The sequence below is a fragment of the Symphalangus syndactylus genome, chromosome 20 (assembly GCF_028878055.3).
Source record: "Symphalangus syndactylus isolate Jambi chromosome 20, NHGRI_mSymSyn1-v2.1_pri, whole genome shotgun sequence".
NCBI classification, from domain to species: domain Eukaryota; kingdom Metazoa; phylum Chordata; class Mammalia; order Primates; family Hylobatidae; genus Symphalangus; species Symphalangus syndactylus.
The window spans coordinates 11960279-11984869 of record NC_072442.2 but is presented as its reverse complement, the minus strand read 5'-3'; the positions used below and the strand labels follow the sequence as shown (position 1 = coordinate 11984869).

Sequence of the window (24591 nt, the reverse complement as noted above, 5' to 3'; positions counted from 1 at the left end):
CAAATTTCAATTTCTTTATTTGCACAACTATTCCCTGGATGTAATGAGCAGAAACTTTGGCGGATGTTGGAATAGGGTGAATGTATTTTGCAAGTGGATGGATATGAATCTTTAGGGGCCAGAGTGGACTGTGATAGATACAGTAACGCCCACCCTCACAAAGGTACCCACATCCTAGTAAATACAACCAGTGAATACGTTAGGTTACATGGCAAGGGGAAATTAAACGTTGAAAAAAGAAGGAAGTTTGCTAGTGTAAAAGGAAAATAAATCTCAGGACCCCAAAATCACTAAGCCAAAGGGAAAAGTCAAGCTAGGAACTGCGTCAGGCAAATTTTATTCCTAAATAATATAGCTACAAAGATAAAAAGCTACCTACCTCTCCCACAATTTGTCCAGGAGAAAACTCCTTGTGGGCCTCAAGATCTTTACCCTAAAACAGCTCTGTTGAATCTCACCCTAGCAATATAAATTGATAGCTTATCTTCATAGGTACAGGACAAAGGACAGAACTCGATTGCTTCCTCTGCCCTACTGCTTATGTAGAAATGCAGATTCACTGAGCCAGACTAAGGCGTGAGTGACTGTTCCTCTAGCCCCTTCTCACAGGTAAATTGTGTATTCCGTGAAAGGCTGATCAAAGACTCAAAAGAATGCAACCATTTGTCTCTTACCTATTTATAACCTGGAAGCCCCCTTCCCTGCTTTGAGTTGTCCCACCTTTCTAGATGGAACCAATGTACATCTTACACGTATTGATTGATGTCTCATGCCTCCCGAAAATGTATACAACCGAGCTGTGGATGGCCCGGTGTGATAGCTCACGCCTGTAATCCCAGCACTTTGGGAGGCCGAGGTGGGCAGATCACGATGTCAAGAGATCAACACCATCCTGACCAACACAGTGGAAGCCCGTCTCTACTAAAAATACAAAAATTAGCTGGGCATGGGAGTGTACGCCTGTCGTCCCAGCTACTCAGGAGGCTGAAGCAGGAGAATCACTTGAACCCGGGAGGCAGAGATTGCAGTGAGCCGAGATCGTGCCACTGCACTGCAGCGTGGCGACAGAGCAAGACTCTGTCTCAAAAACAAAACAAAACAAAAAACCAAGCTGTGCCCCCACCACCTTGGGCACAGGTTGTCAGGACCTCCTGTGGCTGTGCCACAGGTGCATCCTTAACCTTGGCAAAACTAACTTTCTAAATTCATTGAGACCTGTCTCAGATACTTTTGGTTCACATTAGTAAGCGGCCCTTAATTGGGAGATTATCCGGGACTGTACAGATGAACCCAATGTAGTCACAAAGGTCCTTAAAGGTGGAAGAGAGAGGCAGAAGTGGAAGTAAGAGTGATATGATATAATCAGGCTTGAACTAGACACCGCTGGCTTTGAAGATGGAGAAAAGGGGCCATGCGCCAAGGAAGGTGAGCAGCCTCTAGCTGTTGCAAAAGGTAGGAAGATGGATTCTCCTCCAGAGCATCCAAAAGTGGATAAAACAGGATAAGCACTAAGTTTGTGGTAATTCGTGACAGCAGCCAGAGAAAACTAGGAGACTAGTATCTTTTCTAGAGGGAAGAGTTTCTCTCTGAATCTTAGGACGTAAGTGTTTCAGTTGTTCTGGTACACACAGTTCATAAGTCCAGTCAGAACAAGCTATTCACAGAAGTGATCCAATCTCCTGAGAGCTAGACCAAATAAACACAAGTCCCCCTTGGAGGGAGCCTTTAGGCAGTGGTCTTATGGTTTGCAACAGAATTCTCCAAAATGAAAGCCAGAAGGCAGCACTCTACTGAAAACAATGTGGTTTTCCTTGGATTTTTTTTTGCTTATAAAAATTTGTTCTACAGAAAACAAGAGTAACAATTGTGAGTTTCTTCAGTGCTAAGAAAGCATGGTGGCCAGGCACAGTGGCTCACGCCTGTAATCCCAGCACTTTGGGAGGCCAAGGAGGGTGGATCACCTGAGGTCAAGAGCTCAAGACTAGCCTGGGCAACATGGTGAAACCCCGTTTCTACTAAAAATACAAAAACTAGCCGGGCATGATGGTGTGTGCCTGTAATCCCAGCTACTTGGGAGGCTTAAGGGAGGAGACCACCCCTCATATTGTCTTATGCCCAATTTCTGCCTCCAAAGAAAGAAAAAGTAAAAACTAAAAGTCAGAAATGAAATCCACAAGCAGACAGCCCAGCGCCACACCCTGGGTCTGATAGTTAAAGATCGACCCCTGACCTAATCTGTTATGTTATCTATAGATTGCAGACATTGTATAGAAAATCACCGTGAACATCTCTATACTGTTTTGTTCTGATCTAATTACTGGTGCAGGCAGCCCCTAGTCATGTACTCCCTGCTTGCTCAATCAATCACGACCCTCTCACACACACCCCCTTAGAGCTGTGAGCCCTTAAAAGGGACAGGAATTGCTAACTCGGGCAGCTCGGCTCTAGATACAGGAGTCTTGCCAATGCCACCAGCCGAATAAACCCCTTCCTTCTTTAACTCGGTGTCTGAGGAGTTTTGTCTGCGGCTCGTCCTGCTACAGGCTGAGGCAGGAGAATCGCCTGAACCCAGAAGGTGGAGGTTGCAGTGAGCCAAGATCATGCCACTGCACTCCAGCCTGAGCACTCCATCTCAAAAAAAAAAAAAAAAAAAAAAAGAAGAAAAAAGAAAAAGAAAGAAAGCATGGCTCCTAGGCTTACATCTTCAGTCGATGGCCTTCTCTGACAGTAAATATGAGAAAGTGAAGGAAAGAAACTACTGTTTCATAGCTACTGGCTTTTATGTTTCTCTTTTTTGAGACAGGGTCTCACTCTGTCATCCAGGCTGGAGTGCAGTGGCACGATCTTGGATCACTGCAACCTCTGCCTCCTGGGCTCAAGAGATTCTCCCACCTCCGCCTCCTAAGTAGCTGGGACTAAAGGCATGTGTCACCATGCCTGGCTAATTTTTGTAATTTTTTGGTAGAGATGGGGTTTTGCCATGTTGCCCAGGCTGGTCTCAAACTTCCTGAGCTCAAGTAATCCACCCACCTCAGCCTCCCAAGGTGCTGGGATTACAGGTATGCACCACCATTCTTGGCCCATAACTACTGGCTTTATTTCATGGATTCTCTTAATTCACTCATGATAAGTGGGAAGAAAAACCTACTCAATAAATTTAAAGGTTAAATGGGACACTGGTGCAGAGGAAGAGAAGAAATTACTATTTAATGGACATCAGTGTGCTAGCACTCTGCTAGGTGTTTTCGTATGTATTATCTCATTTAATCTCAAAAAAAAAGCCCAACCCTCTAAAAAGGTATTATTATCCTGTTTAATACATCAAAAAAAAAGAAAAAAACTTAAATCTTAAGAAAAGTTATGCAACTTATCCAAAATCATCAGCTAGATTTGAATCCAGGCCTGTTCACCTCTTTCCCTTATGTCAGACTGGTCTCATTCTTTATCAGCTGATTAGAAATACAGTAACTGTGCAAGTAGAGATTTCCAGTAATTCTCAACAGAAACACTGCCCCTAAGGGTGTCTTAACATGTTATTTTATTATTATTTCTTTTAGAGGTGGGATTTCACTCCATCACCCAGACTGGAGTGCAGTGGTGCGATCATAGCTCACCACAGCCTCAAATTCCTGGTCTCAAGCTATCCTCCCACCTCAGCCTCTCTAGTAGCTAGGCTATAAGCACCTACTAGGACCACCACACCCAGCTAATTTTTTTCATTTTTTATTATTTTTTTATTTTTTTGAGACAGAGTCTCACTCTGTTGCCAAGGCTGAAGTGCAGTGGCGTGATCACGGCTCACCCCAGCCTCCACCTCCCAGGTTCAAGCAATTATCCTGCCTCAGCCTCCTGAGCAGTTTGGACTATAGGCATGTGCCACCATGCCCAGCTAATTATTTTGTATTTTTAGTAGAGATGGGGTTTCACTATGTTGGTTAGGCTGGTTTCGAACTAATGACCTCAAATGATCTGCCCGCCTTGGCCTCCCAAAGGGCTGGGAATACAGGTGTGAGCCACTGTGTCCAGCCTTATTTTTTATTTTTTGTAGAGACAGGGTCTTACAATGTTGTCAGGGCTGGTCTGGAAGTCCTGGGCTCAAGTGATCCTCCTGCCTTGACCTCCAAAAGTGCTGAGATTATAGCTGGGAGCCACCATGCTGGGCTGAAATGTCACTTTAACTAGGAGAAAGACCTCTGGCATTTACTGAGTAGGAGCTGCACAAGGGAAAACTGTCCCACCTCACATGCCAATACCTTTCCTATTGAGAATGGAGAATCTAGAAAGAGGGGTCCCTTGTAGGCACTCTGATAAGAATGCTGAGTAATTGGTGGTGCAAGTAGACATGGAAGGGGGGTAAAGAGGGTACATGATCTGCTCACCTCTCATATCCAAGGATGGCATTATTCAAATCCTCATTCACCTGAATTAGCTCAACAGTGACATCTTCATTCTCCACCACCACAAGCAGGTCCATGATCCTCTCCTGCATCTCCCGACCTGTTTTATAGAGTTTCTGTCAAAGAAAGGAGAGAGATTTCTTCTTCCACACTTGGAACATTCTATAAAGACATCTGACTCACCAATCTGCGCATACCTACAGTCACCTCCACATTAAGTTGCCTGGGGGGCACTACCAGAGTACTTAACTAAAAACAGCTTATCCTTCCTATTCGAAGGCAGTGAGTCATAAACTGATATTTTCCTTTAAAAATCAAAATAGGTGTCATAAGAATAATATGGTACATTGAAAATAATGCTGAACTAAAACCCAGAAGTGTTGTATGGGAATTCTAAATGTAGTGCTTATTAGCTGTGCCATGTTGGGAAAAAAAAAAAAAAAAAAAAAAAAAAAAAAAACCACGTTTTTTAAATCTCAGTTTTTTCATTGATAAATGAAAATTATACCCCTTTCCACATCTAACTCAAGGGTTGACATAAAAATCAAATGAGATGTGTGTAATGAGGAACTCTATAACTATAAAGCATAAACATAAAATGTTATTGCATTATTAGTGGTAGTAGAAGTAGTTAAAATACATTTACAGTGGCATTATTTTATTTCCTGTTATGTTGTACTTAAACATTTAAAGTTGATAGTTATATCACATTTTGAGGCAAACTAAAACGGGATTAACAAACAAATCATGAATACTCTTATTTGGACTACCTAGAAATACTGCATTAAACCATGACTCCACCTCCCAAGCCCATTTTTTTTTTTTTTCTCATAAGCATCAGAGCCATCTACGTCAGACATACTGCTCCAGAATCTTCAGCTGGGGGTGTGAAAATCTGCATTTTTTTAAAACAAGCACGCCAAAGTGTTTCTTATGTACACTGATATTTAAGAACTGCTGCCTTACAACTGACTTTTTTTCCAGGCACACCTTTGATTAACCCGAGATGCATAAAACTGATATTAATATTTCCTCAATCCCACCTTGGCTAAAGTTTGTCTGTGTAATAGTACATTAACATCAAGCAAAAACACAGGGATGCTGCTTCTCTCAAAAGGAAAGCAACAGAACTTCCTTAAACACCGCACAATCACATCGGCTTTTTCCCCTCAAGAAAGAAAGACCTGCTGAAAAACGTACGTATGCTTCATGAAACCATTCAGAATCTCAAACAATCTATTACAAGACTGCTGACAGGAAATCTCTAAACAAATAAATCAAACTATTACTAACTGGCATTTAGACTCAGAGGTAAAAGCCACTACCCTCTACAAAATCATAACAAAAAATATTTAAAAGACAACATGACATAAAGAGAAAAAAAAAAGGTGAGTTAGACAGATGATAGACTTTCTGATTTTAGACTTGCAATGTGAGGCCAGAAAAACCATCCTATTTGCCAACCACAGGGCCATCTTCGGCAACAGTATAGTGTAGGGGTCAACAGTGTTGTTCTTAAAGCTCCAGATAGTAAACATTTTCTGCTTTGTGGGCCATCTAGTCTTTGCTGCAACTGCTCAACTCTGCCACTGTAGTGTAAAAGCAACCCTGGAAAATATATAAATAACTAGGTGTGGCCATGTTCTAATAAAACAGATATAGGTGGCAGGCTAGATTTGGCTCCTTTATATACCCCTGGTGTAATGCAAAGAGAAAACTTTGGACTCAGATGCCAAAGGCATCTCCCATATATATGCCTGCTATGGAAATTGGGGAAATGTGGCGAAAATTTAGCCTGAGGTTTTTTTGTTGTTGTTGTTTTGTTTTTTGTTTTTTTTTTCCATCTATAATACAAGGAGAACAGCTATCTTGTAAGGTTGTTGTCAGAATTGGTAATGGTGTCATCGAAACCCCCACAGTGTCTGGCATACAGAGGTAGTCGGTAGTAAATAAATGAATTATGGGTGCTTGACAAGGTGTCACTAGAAGCTCAACTAGATAATGAACACAATCCTGTAATATGCTATTATCCAGGATCCGATCTTCTACAAAGCAAAGGATTAAGAATGGCATTTAATATAACCGCCATAATGAATGAGAACTTTTCCTTTGTTCTTGCTTTAAAGAGTGTACAGAAATTGGTCTTCTTGTTGCTCACTGGCAGCCTTGCTAGAGCAATGTCAAGATCAAGGGAATGCAATGGCTGATACCTATGACAAAAATGTATAAATTAATTTGAAATGAATTTGAAGCCAACATCAATAGCCCTCAGTCACATGAAGACACTCCCTTTGCCCTTTCAAGAGACAGATGGAATGGAAACATGAAAGGAATAGCACATGTCAACAGGTCTGCAAACCAGAATGTGAAAAACCTCTTCAAAAGCCAGCCCACTCTCATCTTTGCAATTGACGTCTGTCTCAGAGAAGGGCCAAGCCACCTGGAAGCCAAGCTGAGATCAAGCACCATGGACAAAAAGGATAGGTCAGAGTTCCCCATAGCAGGCACTGCAGGGCTGTGGATGTGGGGAGCCAGGGGGAGCAAGTCAAAATACAGAGCAACAGCTGCTGGTGCATATGTCCATCACGGAGACCCTGGAATTGCCTCCTTTTATACCATACAAAAGCAAAGGCAAGCTTCTAAGTTAAAGTGAATTTAACAATCAATTCCAAAGTCTTTGGAGCAAAACAAAAAGGAGCTCATTAAGAGCTTCCTCTTCTGATATCCAGATGGCTCTTACTCCTCCATAGAGCACTCAGGAATTAAGGAAGGAGATTCCTCTGCACTTTCAATTCCAACTACAGTCATCCCACGTTGACTAAGAGAGGGCAACTCAATAAAAAGAAACACAAAAATGCTTGAATATCTCTCTTGAAAGAGCCAAAACAAATAGAAATGTGTTTGCTTTAAAATGTCTCTGGAAATACTTTCTGTACGGCAATATCCCTATTATCAGCCCATAACATATTTTCTTCATCCCAGTATTCCCCAAAGTGCAAGAAACCCCAATGTCTCTATCTGCTCAAAGTAAATACTCTCCCCACCTACTCTAAAACTGAACATTTTTCAGCTTAACTTGCTCGTTTAGTCTCTTTTTCCTTATACAGGCTTCAGTCATATGACAAATTGTCAGCATAATCCTTAAGAAAAGCATTAACATATTAAAGTCCTTCCAACTCTTCTTTCCAACAAAACAGTGACTGCAAATAGTATAGGACTTGGTTGCTGCCTTCAAATTGCCTCCTATACCCACATGAAAACACAGTAGGTTAGCCAGGTATACTAGAAAGTCAGTCCTGGGTTCAAAATGAGAAACTAGTTGGTCCAATGGATAGAACATAAGCTCATGAGAACGAAGTTCTCCTTCCAGCTCCACCACTTGTCATGGTGTGGGCAATTATTCTTTCTGCGTATGCAGCCTCATCTGCAAAGGGAGATGGACTCAAAGATGCTGACAGTCCCTTCTACTCTTAATATCTTACACATTTCTGAATGGTAAAGACAAGAATGGTCTGGGAGGATGGCTTTCTTTTTCCTATTCTCAGGATTTTTTTTTTTTTTCAACTGGTTACAATCCTCATAGTATCAAATTTCAGATTCCCTTGATTTTAAATTTCTCCAGTAAGTTAGAGTAAGGCTTTCTCTAGTTGTCATTTCAAAATCTGAGCTCCCTTTCTAAATACTAGAGCATTCTCTTCTTGTCTTACTGGGGCTAGGCAAGGAAAAAAAAAAAAAAAAAAAAAAAAGATTAAAGTGGGAGGTACCAGGAAAAGTCAGCTATTCAAGATAAGAGGAAGGTGACCCAAAGCTGAGTGCATAACACCAAGAAAGCAAATACACAAAACACATGTTGCAACTCTTCATTCCTATGGCCAAGGTGGCTGCCTTTAACTCATCACAACACTTGTTAGACTGGATAGAGCCTCAGAATCATCATGTTCCACTTCAGAAAACTAAAGAAAATCCAGTCCTCATCCCTAATGAAAAGTTCAAAGTTTACAAGCAACACGGTGGTGGGGAAATGTGTCTACTGCACAAAATGGTTTTACTGCCTAAGAGTCTAACAAAGAGCAAGACCCTCTTAGTTAGTAGGGCTTCAGGATCTAATTGTTCAGCATGGGTTGGTGGAACAGAAAGGGGATTCCAAGTAAATATATTGGATTTCAAATGAAAGAAAACAGACAAGGAATAGGTTCCAAAGAAACAGAACAGCTACTAGAAGGTAAGTATAAATAGCCAAAACAGGAAGAAGTTCCAAGTATACAGGCTGTTTTTTTTTTGTTGTTGTTTTTGAGAGTGAGTCTCGATCTGTCACCCAGGCTGGAGTGCAGTGCATCTCAGCTCACTGCAACCTTTGCCTCCTGGGTTCAAGCGATTCTCCTGCCTCAACCTCCTGAGTGACTGGGACTACAGAAGCGTGCCACCACGCCCGGCTGATATTTGTATTTGTAGTAGAGATGGGGTTTTGCCACGTTGGCCAGGCTGGTCTCGAACTCCCGACCTCAGGTGATCCACCCGCCTTGGTCTCTCAAAGTGCTGGGATTACAGGCGTGCTCCACCGCATCTGGCCTCAGGCTGGTTTTATAACAAACCGATACTATAAGACTGTGGTCACTGGTGAAGTATATTTGCGAGAGCAGCCAAGGAATTTTTGAGCGGAGGCTCTTCCTTTCTGCTGGAGAACTTTCCTTGGCCCTCCAGATCCACCGTCCACACTTTCTGCCTTAACTCTGTGCCCTGGGGCCTGGCTTGTAGGGATCACACTGCCAGGTCCCCTGTCTTCTTGCTTATGTGTTCAGCCAGTGGGCATACTGGCTGGCAGGAAACAGGAGGAAGGAAGGAGAATGAGGTCTGGATATTTATTCTTTCCACTCCTTCCACCAAAGGCACCACTGCTTTCACGGCTGCCCTCTCCACATTATCGTTTCTTCTAGGTTCTGGCAAAAGTGCCCTCTTCTTGTCTATGTAATTCTAGGGATATTAGTTAATAATCCAGGGTACTGATCAAGCCCTTGTGATTTCCCTGAACTTTATAACATCTTACTAAATAAACAGTATTTTGATTAAGCTTTCTTCAAATTACCCAAATGAAGTACGTCATCTCTTTGCTAATATACCCTACAAAGCATGAAAACACATCTTTAGAGTAATCAAAATAGTATGATGCCAAGTTAGGCACAAATAGGTCAAGGGATGAGAATAGCCTCTAGAAGACAACCTTGAATTAGAATATACAGTATGTGATAAAGGGGCATTTAAAACCATCGGAGAAGGCATGAATTGTTAGTCAATGTTATTTGGACAACCAGCCATCAAATTGAAAAAATAAATGAAGGTAAAGTCCCCATCTCATACCAAGAATACAAACTTGAATTTTAAATCACATAAAATCCAGGGGAAGAAAGCTATTGATTCATTAAGCCTGTTTTCACTGAATGATTACATCATGTTAGGCACTAATCTGGGAGCCACAACCTGGTAACGAACAAGATAAGCCTTTTGGCATTTCCATTCTAGTAGGCAAAGACAGCTGACAACCACGCAAGAAAAGCATCAGACACTGTGAGTGCCAGGTGAATAAGTGGTGATGTGATAGGACGGTGGCTAATTTTAGACTGGGGAGTCACAGAAGACCTCTCAGGAGAGTAACATGCTAAGATCAGAATGATAAGAAAAAGTTCGAGATCAGCCTGGCCAACATAGTGAAACCCCGTCTCTATCAAAATTACAAAAAATAGCTGGGCATGGTGGCGGGCGCCTGTAGTCCCAGCTACTCGGGAGGCTGAGGCAGGAGAATCACTTGAACACGGGAGGCGGAGGTTGCAGTGAGCAGAGATCGCGCCACTGCACTCCAGCCTGAGTGACAGAGCGAGACTCTGTCTCAAAAAAAAAAAAAAAAAAAAAAAGAAAGAAAAGAAAAAGAAAAAAGCTGGCCATTTGAATATGGGGAAGTGTAAGAGTCAGGGATGAAACAGCTCTCCAGCAAGAATGAACTCAGTGCACTCAAGGAATAGGAGGGAGGTTAGCAAGCACGTGCCATGCAGCGAGAAGTAGGCTAAAGATGACCGAGAAAGGCTCTGTGGCCAGAGTAGAGAGGTTTGCTTTTACTTCAAGTATAATGGGAAGACAATGCAGGGTTTCCAGCAAGGAACAACACGATCTGGTTTACATTTTATTTTATTTATTTTATTTTATTTTTTGAGAAGTAGTCTCGATCTATCACCAGGCTGGAGTACGGTGGCGCGATCTTAGCTCACTGCAACCTCCACCTCCCAGGTTCAAGCTCCCGGGCAGCTCGCTGCCTCAGCCTCCTGATTAGCTGGGATTACAGGCGCCTACCACCATGCCTGGCTAATTACATTTTAAAAAGCTATAATACAACTTTGGGAGGCCAAGGCAGGTAGAGGTCAGAAGTTTGAGACCAGCCTGGCCAACATGGTGAAACCCTGTCTCTACTAAAAATACAAAAATTAGCTAGGCATGGTGGCAGGCACCTGTAGTCTCACCTACTCCGGAGGCTGAGACAGGAGAATCGCTTGAATCCGGGAGGCGGAGGTTGCAGTGAGCCGAGATCGCGCCACTGCACTCCAGCCTGGGTGATAGGGCAAGACTCCATCTCAAAAAAATAATAAAATAATTAATTTTAAAAAAAGCTATAATACAGACACTCAACTTCATTAGTCATTAGGAAAATGCAAATACAAATCAAAATCAAAACCGTAATGAGATACCACTTCACACCTACCAGAGGGCCATTAAAAAAAAACAATAGAAAATAAGTATTCGTTGTGGAGAATCTGGAATCCTAATAGTACTGCACACTGCTAATAGAATCTACGATGGTGCAGCCATTGTGCAAAACAGTTTGACAATTCCTCAAAAAGTTAGTTATAATATGATCCAGCAATTTTACTCGTAGGTTGATACTCAAGTGAATATAGGTATTCAAAGAAAAATCTGTATGTGAATGTTCATAGCAGCATTAGTTATAATAGCCAAAGGTGGAAACAACCTAAATGTCTATCAATGAACTGATATACAAAACGTGGGATATACAATGAAATATTAGGCCATTAAAGTAATAAAATTCTGATACATGCTACAACATGGATGAACCTCGAAAACATTAAGTGAAAGATGCTAGACACAAAAAGTCATATATAATGTGATTCCACATATATGAAATGTCCAGAACAGGTAAATCCACAGACACAGAAACAGAGTGGTGGTTATCTGGAACTGATGAAAGGCAGAAAGGGGAGAGGCTGCTTAATGAGCATGGGGCTTCCTTTTGGGGTAATGAAAATGTATTGGAATTAAATAGAGGAAATACAGTTGAACCTTGAACAACACGGGTTTGAACTACAGGGCTCCACTGAGAGGCAGATTGTTTTCTGCCTCTGCCACCCAAGACAGCAAGACCAATTTCTCCTCTTCTTCCTTCTCAGCCCACTCAGCAAAAAGATAAAGATCAAGACCTTTATGACCCATGTCCACTTAATGAATAGTAAATATATGTTCTCTTCCTTATATTTTTTTTTAATTTTAATTTTTAAATTGAGACAGGGTCTCAGTCTGTTGCCCAACAATGGTGCAATCACAATTTACTGCAGCCTCGACTTCCCTGGCTCAAGTGATCCTCCCACCTCAGCCTCCCCAGTAGCTGGGACTACAGGCATGTACCACCATGCCTGGCTAATTTATTTTTTGTAGTGACAGAGTCTCACTATGTTGCCCAGGCTGGTCTCAAACTCCTGGATGCAAGCAATCCTCCTGCCTCAGCTTCCCAAAGTGCTAGGATTACAGGTGTAAGCCACTGTGCCCAGCCTTCCTTACAATTTTTTTTTTTGAGACACAGTCTCGCTCTGTCGCCCAGGCTGGAGTGCAGTGGCGCGATCTCAGCTCACTGCAAGCTCCGCCTCCCGGGTTCACGCCATTCTACTGCCTCAGCCTCCCGAATAGTTGGGACTACAAGCACCCACCACCATACCTGGCTAATTTTTTGTATTTTTTAGTAGAGATGGGGTTTCACCATATTAGCCAGGATGGTCTCGATCTCCTGACTTTGTCATCCACCCGCCTCGGCCTCCCAAAGTGCTGAGATTACAGGCATGAGCCACCGCGCCCAGCCTACAATTTTCTTAATAACACTTTCTTTTCTCTAGCTTACTTTAAGAATACGTCACATAACACATATTACATAATATGTGTGAATCGACTGTTTATGTTATTGATAGGGTTTCGGGTCAACAGTAGGCTATTAGTAGTTAAGTTTTGGGAAAATCAAAAGTTATACATGATTTTGAACTACATTGTGGGGTCAGTGCTCATAACTGCTATGTGTTGTTCAAGAGTTAACTGTAGTTACAATGAATGTATATTTATTTTATTTTATTTTTATTTTTTGAGATGGAGTCTCCCTCTGTTGCCCAGGCTGAAGTGCAGTGGCGCAATCTCTGCTCACTGCAACCTCTGGGTTCAAGCCATTCTCATGCCTCAGCCTCCTGAGTAGCTGGGATTATAGGCGCCCACCACCATGTCCGGTTAATTTTGTATTTTTAGTAAAGACAAAGTTTCACATGTTGGCCAGGCTGGTCTCGAGCTCCTGACCTCAAGTGATCCACCCGCCTTGGCCTCTCAAAGTGCTGGGATTACAGGTGTGAGCCACTACGCCTGGCCACTACGCCCGGCCCTGAATGTATACAAATGCCACTTAATTGTACTCTTTAAAATGGTTAATTTTATGTGATATGAATTTTACCTCAATTTTAAAAATGCTATATGGAATTTTTGTTTTTTTGCACAGCACTGTATTCAATATCCTGAAAACCTTTCTCATAACAAAATACCTAAAAATGCTAGATATTAAAAATATTTTAACATTTGTGCCTACACTTTCAAGAAAGCATGAGAAATCCTCAAAGGCTCAAAACCAAGTAAGATCTAAAGACTCAAGCAGCAATGAAGAAACAATGGTTCACAAGGCATCCATCTGCCAATCTCCAGTAGAGTCCTCAGCAGACGCAAAGGACAAAGCCCAGGGTGCGAACAAGATGGGGAGCTGAAGCAAAAACCCCTCCTATACTCAGGTGGAACCCCTGCATGACTACTCCCCGTGAAAGCGAATCAGAAAAACCTCAGCCCCACAAAGCGATATGGCAAGCCAAATCGTGTGTCAGCGTCGGTTCTTGGTGGAGAGAGTGAAAATACATAATTTTCCTGAGAAATGTAACAGCCTTACTACATCCTCATCCCTAGGGATGAGGCTGCCTGCCTTCAAAGTTTAAAAAATCCTAATGAGTGCTGATTATTTTTCTTCTAACTGCAGAGGTTCCTAGATTCTTTTGGAAACCAGCAGTTATTTGAAGGAGAGTCCTTTTTTCTGGCCTCAACAGCCACTCTGGAAGTTCCCTGCTCCTGAGTTAGCAGCTCAGACAGCAGAGGACAGAGGACAGTTGTTTTCCTCACCATGTGAGTGCCCAAGGCCTATTCATTCTTGCTCTGATTTTGAGGTTAGTATGGGCTGCTTCTGGGAAAAGTCCTTTGGAAGGGTCTCTTTCACCTGGGTGGGGCTGTGAGCTCTGAGCTGGTCTGATCCCACCTGCTTTATCAGGCACTGAATAGTCTCACTGTTCTGGAGGCCTGATGGTCAGTTTAGCCTTTTCTGTAATCCTTAGGGTTTATTTTTATTTTCATATTTCTTCTGTCATTTCAATGGGATTTGGGGAAGAAAGAGGATGTAAATTTATTTTGGCAAGCTAAAAAAAATTGTGATTATTGGTTGGTTTGGGGAGAAAAACACCTGTTTTACAATTCACATAGCTGATTTCAGATACTTTTATTCCTTCTTTACAGTTGTACTCCTTCCATCAGAGTATGCCTGTGGGCCCTCACTGACATCCAACCTGGGTGCCGCCTCTGCTGATGACTCCCTAGGATTACGCTGAAGCCTCCAAAAGCCCCTGCAGTTATAAGGGGGCAGCCAACCAGGGAGCCAGTAGTATCTGGGGGTTCTAACTGTACTGACCTGACTCCTTCAGATGGGTAGGAGAAACCTTTGAAAAAATACACCCTAAAGAATTCTTTATGACATAGGGTTAGAGGGGGAAAAAAAGAAATTAAATAAATAAATAAATAAATAACCAAAAACAAAAACACCAAAAAAAGAATTCTGTTTCCCCACAGTCTATCTTTGCTGATTTCATTCTGAAATTCTTAAATCAGATATGCTTCTTGTCCTTTTTCTCCATAGAAGATTTAATTGAGTTATTTCAGATCAACCATAGTGGAGTTATTTAGGTGTAAAAAAAAAATTATTTGTCAAAAGAAATTAAGAATAGCACTCCCCACACCAGATCTTTATATGTCACTAACAAAAAGCATACAAAGAAAAATAACATTCCACATTCAACAGTCTCTATAAACAAGTTGATCCCCTGCCAGAATCTACTCAATTTGAATTGGCCATGAGTAGTATTCTCATGTTGATTTATAACCTAAGACTCTTTACTATTCAAGACAAAACACAGCCCTGAGCTCTGGCATTAAAACAGCAACCAACAAATTAGCATTATCTAATTCAACCAAACATCTGCACCCAAACACCCTGAGACAAAGCACTTCAGATTGGAATAAAATATAAACCTGGATTCACATATTTAAATGAAATGTTTCAGTGTTTTTACTGAAGGATTGTTTGCCACAGATAGATGAGAATATGAGAGAAAAAATCATAAATAATTTCATTTTAGAGCTCTGAAAGGCCCGGGAAGACCAGGTGGAACTAGAAATATTGCTGTGGCTATTTAAAAAATATTATCTGCCACATATCCGTTTACTTTGATATTTTTCAATTTTAGTGTAACACACGTGTTAACATCATAAATTAAAAACTTCATATCTGGAAAAGCCTCCATTGTGGACTACTACCTTTGAAATCTATTTAATGACGAATTTTCCTTTTTACATCCCATATAAAGAGGATGTATTTAATATTACTCTTGCTTACTGTCATCTAAGCTCTTCATTTTATACATAAACTAAGTCCAGTGATAGTAAATGACTTGCCTAAGGTCAAGAACCCCAAGGATCCTTAGCAAAATGTTACAATTCTAAGATATTCCAAAAATAATATACTTAAAGCCACGGATCCAAAATATTGATTTATTTCTCAAGGTATACTACTCTGATGTTCTGCAGAATATTAGCGGATGTTTGGCAAATTGGGATTCTTTGGTTAAGTAAGTTTATAAATGTTGGGTTAAACAAAGACTCTTAGCTATATCAATGAACTTTATGCATCTCCAAGAGGAGAAATACAGTAGACAATTGGTTTTACAAACTTATTTGACCAAAGATGCCACTTTCTACCCACAGAACACAGCATACAACCAATGAGAAATACTCTCCTAAGTTGTTTTCTAGAGTCTTGTCTTGCTTCCTGAGAATTTGTCATCAGAAGGATTTTTCTAAAATCTGACCTGATTATGTAGCCCCTTAGCTTATATCTTTTCAACAGCTCCCTTCTGCCAGTCTGGTTAAGCCCACCCTTTGGCATGGCATGATACTCCATTACTTGTACAGGTCAGCTCTTACCTCACCTGGAATTTTATACTCCCACATTGTGGTTTAAATCCTCTTCTCCCTATACACCTGAGTGATACCACAAACTCACATCCATTAACAGTGGGGTGGGGCATGGCAATGAGTTCCGTAAGAGGAATATCTGAGTCCCCTGTGGTCTCTGGGTATAGGCTTGCATGGATATAGGAGAAATGACTTCTGTTTTTTTTGTTTGTTTTTATTATTTTTTAAACAACCCTTTAAAAAACCCTTCTGAGCTTGGAGACAGCACAAAAGAGAGCAAGGCCCAGATTTGGCCCATAGGCCACAGTTTGCTAACTCTTGAATTAGAGGACAGCACAATTCAGGACACTCAAGGTTACCCACAATGAGTACTGCCTAGAACATGGAAGGAATATGAAGGGTGCTCCACGCCTAAAAGCCAGAAGCCAAGAAACACAAGGGGCTCTAACAGATTGGTTGAGGTATAGCAGTGAAATAACCAGGCAAGACAACCCCTGCTCATGCCCCTTCCCTCATTTGAGACCAGATAGCTGAGAAAGGCGTAATGTTTCCAGGTGGAAACAATGATTGGGACAGAGGGATACGGTATTATTACTAGGCGCTAGTAGCATTCAGGAAAAAAATAGAGAATACATAATCCAGAAGACCAGCCATAAATGGATCCCAAACAGCATCATTCCATGTTGCTATACCATACTCTGAAAACATTATCAAGCACAGCTGTAGCAATCACATCCTCCCTTCAGCATGGGTGAGCTGGGTCAGCAGAGAATGCAGACCAGCTGGCAGAGAGTCTCAAACAAAAATGAGCTCACTATCAGCAATCCAGCTGAACACTGGAGAATGCAAATTAAAAAATGAACAAAAAATTTGCAAAGGAGAGTCCACAGAACAAACAAAAAAGCGGCATTAAATATAATTATTATCCTTGGAAAGATAAAGAAAAGTAGAACCATGAAATGAAAGAACTATTATAAAAATCCAACATATTTTAAAAATATTTTAAAATTATGTACATATTTGTATATAGTAAATATTTTTAAAGTACATATTTTTAAATAAAAAGAAATTGTTGAAACATTTATTAGAAGGACTGAATAAGCAACTCAATGTACAAGTTTTAGAGAAATACATTAAACAGAGAAATTATCCCAGAACTTAGAATGAAGAAACGAAAAGTATAAAAGAAATGTTAAGAGACAAATGAATCCAACTGGAAGTTTCATCATCTTAAAAAAGTTCCACAAGAAGAGAACAGAAAGAATGTAGAAAGGCAATATTTAAAGTAGGAGCTTAGAATTTCCTAGAATTAAAAATACACATAAGTCGATAAGGCAAAAAAGCGTATCATCTACTAAGGAGGATAAGTAAGGAAAACAAACATCTGCACACATGTACATATATCTGAGAGGGAACAGTACAATTTCTGAAATATTAAAGTAGAAAAATAACAAATGCAACTAGAAAAAAGTATTATAAATCAAAGGATTAAGAAGCAGAATAATATAATACTTCTATCAGCAATTAGTGGGTGTAAGAGAACAATGAAGCAGTATCTTCAAAGGCCTAGAATTTTGTGCCTAGAATTTTATATCTAGCTAAACTAACCTGCATTTAACATGACAATCAAAGGACATTTTTGGATATGCAAGCACTCAAAGTTTGCACCAAAGTTTACCAACATGGGTGTACTTCAGCAAGGAAAAAACAAAGTATTCACGACAGCAGTGATATCTAAGAAACACTGTTGGGAAAATTGTTACAATTTTTTTGTTTCCCAAATAATAAGGAAAAAGTTATTTACTAACAATCTAAGAAGTTAAAGGAAAAATAACACATGAGAGGTGGGGATTGGGAATCTGAGAAAAGTAAAAATATCTTAAGCTTCTTAACTTGGCAACAAAGGGACTTAGAAACTAGAAACTGATTTTTTTTTCTAACTGCTTCTAAAATTAATAAGTTTTAAAATTTAAAATAATTAGAAGAGCAAACTGGTAGAGGGAAAAATAAAGTATATGTATACACAGACATAGCAGAAGGCATAGGAGGGCTGTAGAACTACCCATGCAGGTCCAAATGCCCTGTCTACTTGTTCCTCTACAGCTCGAGCACTGCCTCCATCTAGACCATTCCTAAAAACCTCACATCTCTCCTTCTCCCCACCCATGATCCCAGCACATACTGAACAAATTTATATTACAGTATCGATAATACTTCATTATGTTTGTTGTTTACAAACCAATCTTGCTCATTAGGCATAAACTCTTAAGGACCAGAACAGCCTCCTTCTCATTTCTACATCCCTTCCTATATCACAGTTACTCAATGTTTGTTGAATGGATGAAAATAGAGGCAATTTTTACATACTTAAAACAACTAGAGAATTGATTGTACATGACCAAGGTTATAACATAATAAATTGTTGCAAGAAGCTAAAAACCATGTCTAAGTTACTACTGCATTTCTGACAAAGTCATTCTTGGATATTTTTGTTAAGTTTAGAAATCAATTGAAATCAGGATGTAGGAGGACGTACTAGACAACATTAAGGTGTCTTCCATCTCCAAAGCTCAAAGTTTAGAGAAAAACTTTAAGAGACACTTTGACTGATTGTCCCTGAAATCGTACAACACCTGCAGAAGCTCTATGTCTTCATGGTTTTCAGACCCAGGAGTATTCTCCATCAATATGGCGGACATCACTCGCACGTTCATTTTCACCATATCCAATTCACTGTGCAGTTTTCCAATCTGTAGAGAGCAACACAATCACCAGTCAGTGCAACACACAAAGAATAACTACCTTGTTTCCTGCCCCCATGGGATATTTGCTGGACGAAAAAATGCTTTTGCAAAATTTAATATTTTCAAACTTAAATTTCACATAAATATACATAGTTATTTTACAAATGTATACCTTGTCACCTTCTAAAAGGACTTGAGATCTCTTGTAATAAACCCCAAAATATGCTTTAGGAATTTTAAAAATGAAAGAAAAGATTAGAACTCAATATGGAGAAGGGAGAAGTACTAGGTACCTAGCAGAAGAAGGTACCAGAAACCTGGATAAAATGGCAAAAGTTATCCTGAGTTTCTTGGCAACCAATAGGATAAAAGAAAAACAAATAAGGGTTATCTAGTTCTCATGGTATTAAAGAAGAAGGAAGAAAGAAACACCTTTTTTTCCTGTATTAAATTCTAAGAGGAATTAGTCACATGAATTTTTATATAAGAAAAAAATAAATAATACAAAATCTTCAATTATAATTCCTTTAGAGCAGAACGGAAATGAGCCTCATATAATAATCGTTTATCTGTACCTTGGATAAACTGATATACACAAAGAAGTAAATACAATTCAGTTGGCATAATAAATACAAGTAATAAGATTACCATTTACTAAACTCTCTGAAATATGTGACAGTCCTACCAGAAGTAACAGGAATTAGCTGATGGACACTAGATCCAGTCCACAGTCAAGGCTCCACAAAGCCCTGAAAGCCACTAGGCAAGCACAACTCTTAAAGAGTTGCGCTTTGGAAGCAGACAGAACCCATGGGATTACTCCTTCTTGGAACTGAACTATGGTAAGTCACACAGTATTACTAAGCCTCAGTTTCACCCTCTGTAAAATGAGTGTACCTACATCTCAATGTTGTTAACCAGAAAAGACAAACTGTATATAAGGTGCTTACAAATCAGGAAAAGACATCGATAAATACAGTGACTGCTGTTGTTACCTGTTCTGGGACCAATGTAATAGTCGAGTTCCTTGGCGCAATCACGGAAGAAAGAGCTGGTGCAGTAGGGACAGATGCTGGAGGATTTGATGAGATTTGAGCAGTCTATGAGTATGAAATATGGTAATATTATTATGTGAATTAACATGGCCACCCAATGCCAAGCTTTTTCCATCCAGCTAACTCAAGCACTCTCAAAGTCCTGTGTACAGGGTATCTGCCCAGAGTAAATCACCAACTACACAACCCGTCCAGCAATTTTCTGAAGAATGCTAAGCAAATGAGATGCCCATAATAAAGCAGGTATTCAACAAAAGGTGGCTATTAGGATCATCATTTACCACTTAATAAAATGTGCCCACCCACCCCCCCGCTTTTTTTTTTTTTTTTTTTTACCAAGGGTCTAAGTGATAAACTACCATGTGAGATTATTGATGCCTTCTCTTTGGGTTGTTAATAACAAATGGTAGCTCCATTCATGTCAAGTCTTTTTAAGCCACAGCTGACAAGGCATATCCTTCTCCATCAATGACCCTCCTCTAACCTTGGGTGGAGAGATGAAAGCTCAAGGCTCTAGGCCAGTGCTTCTCAACATTAATGTGCAGAGAAAACACTCGGAAATCTTGTAAAAAGGGAGGTTCTGATTAGTCTAGGGTGGAGCATGCCAAACAAACTTTCACACTTTAAGTAGCAAAACACACTTTAAGTAGCAAAATCCCAAGTCTCGGTTATTCTATGAGATACTGCAATATCCTTCTAATAAATTCATCTTTTTGCTTAAGCTAGGTGGATTTAGGGTTGTCTCCTGCAATGAGAAAAGACCCAAGTGATATACTACTGTAGTCTCCATGGGTCAAAGAAAGGCCTCCTACCTCCTGTCTTGCTGTTTCAGCCTCTGCTCCTGAGGGAGGAAACTGAACGCCTTTCTTAAGCAGGTCGAGGTATATTTCTTTGACTTCGCTTACATCCACACCTCCTGGGAAACCCTGTGACCAAGTCTGAATTCAAGAGATGAAAAGTTCCAGAGTTAAAACAGCAGCAAAACCAAAACACAATTTTGTTTTTTTTTTTGGAGACAGAGTCTCACGCTATTGCCCGGGCTGGAGTGCAATGGCACAATCTCTGCTCACTGCAATCTCCGCCTCCCGGGTTCATGCGATTCTCCTGCCTCAGCCTCTCGAGTAGCTGGGATTACAGGTGCCCGCCACCATGCCTGGCTTATTTTTTGTATTTTTTAGTAGAGACAGGGTTTCACTACGTTGGCCAGGCTGGTCTCGAACTCCTGACTTTGTGATCCACACACCTCAGCCTCCCAAAGCGCTGGGATTACAGGCGTGAGCCACTGCACCCAGCCGAAAACACAATTCTTAAGCTCCTGATAGAAAATAAGAGATCAATAATTATGTACCCCACTCAGAAAGAGAAAGCTACTTTTCAATGCCATGGGCAATTTCATTTGAAATTCAATGAAATTTGAAAATTTCATTTTCAAAGGCTAGGAAAATATAAAATCTTTTAAATCAGACTTCCACGCCTCAAAATCTTGAAGAAACCCTAAGATATATACCATCAATTGTTTTTCGCTGCTCTGAATCCAAAATTAATAGATTCCAAAATAACATCAGTAGCTCTTTTTCCAAGTAACCTTGAACTAGTCAGTTAGCTGGAACAGTTCCCCTACCTGCAAAATGAACATACACATCACTGTCTTTCCTATTTGACATAGATAAAATAGAAACTGAGAAGAAAGTAGGGAAATGACTACAAATTCTTCAGAAAAAGGGCACCATCCAATGCCAAAAAATTATTATCACACAGAAACTAAAATAGCAAAAATGCTTTTCTGGCTCAATCCTAGACATATAAAAGATAAGTGAAACGATCAGGAGGTAAGCTATTAAATCCCTAATCTTAGAAATTTACCATCCCATGAGGTACACAACAGACTTACCTTAATGAAATTCAAGATTCTATTCTGAATGTCTAATGGCAAGTTGTATCTGGGATTCAGTAGCTTAACTAAATTCTCTTTAACAAATTCCTTCTTCACAATCAGAGACTGGAAACTTGGACCACAGTTCTGCACACACATGTCAATAAGCTAAATTAGAAAAAAAATTAAACATTATATTTATGTGGCAAAACCACCTCCCAAAAATGTAAGGGAAAAACTGCTAAATAATGATTTCTACCAGCATCCTAATTAACAAACATAATTTAGTATCTACTAAAATATATGGCAAAATGTTAGGTTCTGGGGATACGTGGAAGTATGAGCATAATGTAACAGTCTGGAGGACAGACTTATTGAGGAGTCCCAGCACATCCAGAAGGGCATTAACAGCAATGCAGAGTACTAAATGCTAAATGCTGAAGGGACGTGCAGGCCAAACATATGAGCTATGGATGGAATAATATCTGTCCCCGTTTACCCAGGGTAGCACAGGTATATTCTCAATGTCCTGTTTATTAATGATAACACACCCTTTCACTTTCAAAAATGTCCTGGTTTGGATGATAGATTACACAGTCACCCCAGCTATAGGACCTTATAGGCAAGAGTGATTATTTAGGGCTAGGTGGTGTTACAAGACTTTTGGAAAAGGCTAATTGGAAGCTGGGCTTTGCAAAATGGCTAAGAACAGTAAAAATGAGTATAGAGCTATATTCTAGACAGAGAAATTGTATGGAAAATATATAAATGTGGAAAAGTGAGTAAGTTATGAAGGGAGAGATAAGTACTCTGGTCTGTCTAGTAGAGGCATCCTGATATAGGTCAATTGGGGACACTGGAAAGATAGGGTGGATAAAGTCCGTCCAGGTTGTAGAGGAGTTTGTGTGGCAGTACAAAGGGTGTGGATATTATCTTGAAGGCACTAAGAAGTTACAGAGGGTCTCTGTTAGTTTGTCACCATCACACCTTTACCCTGAAATTGAGGAAAAGGTTAATGTGTGCAAAGTAATATTCTGGATAGACTGTCAGGTAGCACTCTGCAAAGGCAAGCGGAGAGAGAAGAAACCTGGAATGACAGAAAGATCCAGTAGCAATCCACTAGTTCAGGCATGATATACAAAAGGCCTAAACTAAGATGATGTGGGTACAAGAAAAGGAGTCATGACAGCATTATGAAGGAAGAACTCTGAATGACAGTGCTGGTCAAAAAAGGAAGATGACTGAAAGTTAAGTGACTCTCATTCTGCATGAGGACCCCTGTGATGGAAATTTGGAAGAGGGGGTGGTATGGCTAGTCTAGGTGTAAAAATGATGGGCTGAAATTTAGATATTTTGAGTTCAAAAGATAAGGGGCATTTAAGTAGGTGTTTAGCAGTGAGCTGGACACACACAGCTCTAGTTCAAGAGAGTGAAGGGCCAAAAGTGAGTCATCAAGGCTGCCTACAATGAGAAGAGAGGAGGAAGGGCTGAAACACTGGGGTTCACCTACTATACGGGCCAACGAAAATCCAAGGAAGGCAATCAAAGAGTAACTGACAGAAAATGAAGCACAAAATCAGGAGTACATAAGGCACCTCTTTGGTGAAGTCAAAAGAAAAGTTTCCTGGAGGATGGGGTGTTATACAGTTAAGAAGATGGACTGAGGAACATCAGTTCCCTTGAAAAACACATTTGCAATAAAGCAACATGAGCAGAAACTTGACTAAGAAAGAATGAACTGATACTGAAGAACTGCATGCAGGAAGTAGATTTCTAAAAGTAATCTAAAAACAAAATTAAATCTTTAGTTTCCATGCTACCACCTCAAATTAGAAAGGTCATAGAAACCATAACATGACCAGGATAGGTATAATCATCTCTGCAGAATAGAAGCCCTGAAAATGGACTTCATGCCATGCTTTGCATTTTTAGTCTCTCTTTAATGGCAATACATAAAGCGGCAGCATGTGTGAATGCTACAGTTTTAAGGCACTGTGACCAAGAAAGTAATCAGAAAATATAGAAGCTGAGCACATGCAGCTGTGTGAAACACAGGGAAAACCTTTAAGGCAAAGGAAAATAAAAACAAAATCCAAAACATATTAAGATGAATCTGTACTAGTACAGGTTGGTGAGACAAAGTTGGAAAGTTGAATAACATGTCATTTAGCTTGATAGATTATTGTAATGAGTTTTTAATGGGTGAAATGCTGAAAGGAAAAGTGCTTCTAGCTCAATGTGAGTTTACAGAAATATTTCACCTAACTAGTTGTACAGTCTTACGCAAATACCTAGCCCCCAGGTGTCACTCTCCCGAGGTGTATTTCTTGCTAAATAATTCGCAAACCACTTTTTTTTTTTTTTTTTTTTTGAGACAGGGTCTCACTCTGTCACCTAGGCTGGAGTGCAGTGGCACAATCTCAAAATCTCAACTCACTGCAACCTCTGCCTCTCGGGTTCAGGTGATTCTCATGCCTCAGCTTCCCAAGTAGCTGAGATTACAGGCATGCACCATCACGCCCAGCTAATTTTTGTATTTTTAGTAGACATGAGTTTTCGTCATATTGGCCAGGCTGGTCTCAAACTCCTAGCCTCAAGTGATCCACCCACCCCGGCCTCCCAAAGTGCTGAGATTACAGTCATGAACCACTGCACCTGGTCCTCACAAACTAATTTTTATCTTTGGTGCAACAAGATTTTATGATAATGGGTAACACTTCCAGGAGGTACATGCACAAAATCAAAGAGTCAACATGAAATGCTAAAAATGTGGACATCTGGAGATTAGCAGTCATGCCTTTCGTGTTTTCCCATTAGAATCAAGAATGTCAGGACTAATTACTTCTACATCACCTCCTCTATTATGTCACCAGAACCTCTTTCACCCTCCGACTCACTCAAATAAGTAATAAAACCTATGTGGCAAATTGGAAAAA

At 40.3% G+C, this 24591-nt stretch overlaps 1 protein-coding gene across 6 annotated transcripts in view; it reads right to left on the bottom strand.

Moving 5' to 3' along the window:
* TOM1L1 (target of myb1 like 1 membrane trafficking protein) overlaps window positions 1-24591 on the bottom strand; it is a 64924-nt gene that overhangs the window by 29727 nt on the left and 10606 nt on the right. For all 6 annotated transcript variants that reach the window (XR_008653278.2, XM_055258751.2, XM_055258750.2 and 3 more), the window contains 5 exons: window positions 21674-21823; window positions 20595-20720; window positions 19723-19827; window positions 18617-18733; window positions 4380-4513 (listed from right to left, as the gene is read on the bottom strand). Coding sequence is in view for 5 of the 6 variants with exons in the window: in XM_055258751.2 (XP_055114726.2) it covers window positions 4380-4513; window positions 18617-18733; window positions 19723-19827; window positions 20595-20720; window positions 21674-21823 (632 nt within the window). In the remaining variant the exon portion in view is untranslated. The remainder of the gene's footprint in view (window positions 1-4379; window positions 4514-18616; window positions 18734-19722; window positions 19828-20594; window positions 20721-21673; window positions 21824-24591) is intronic.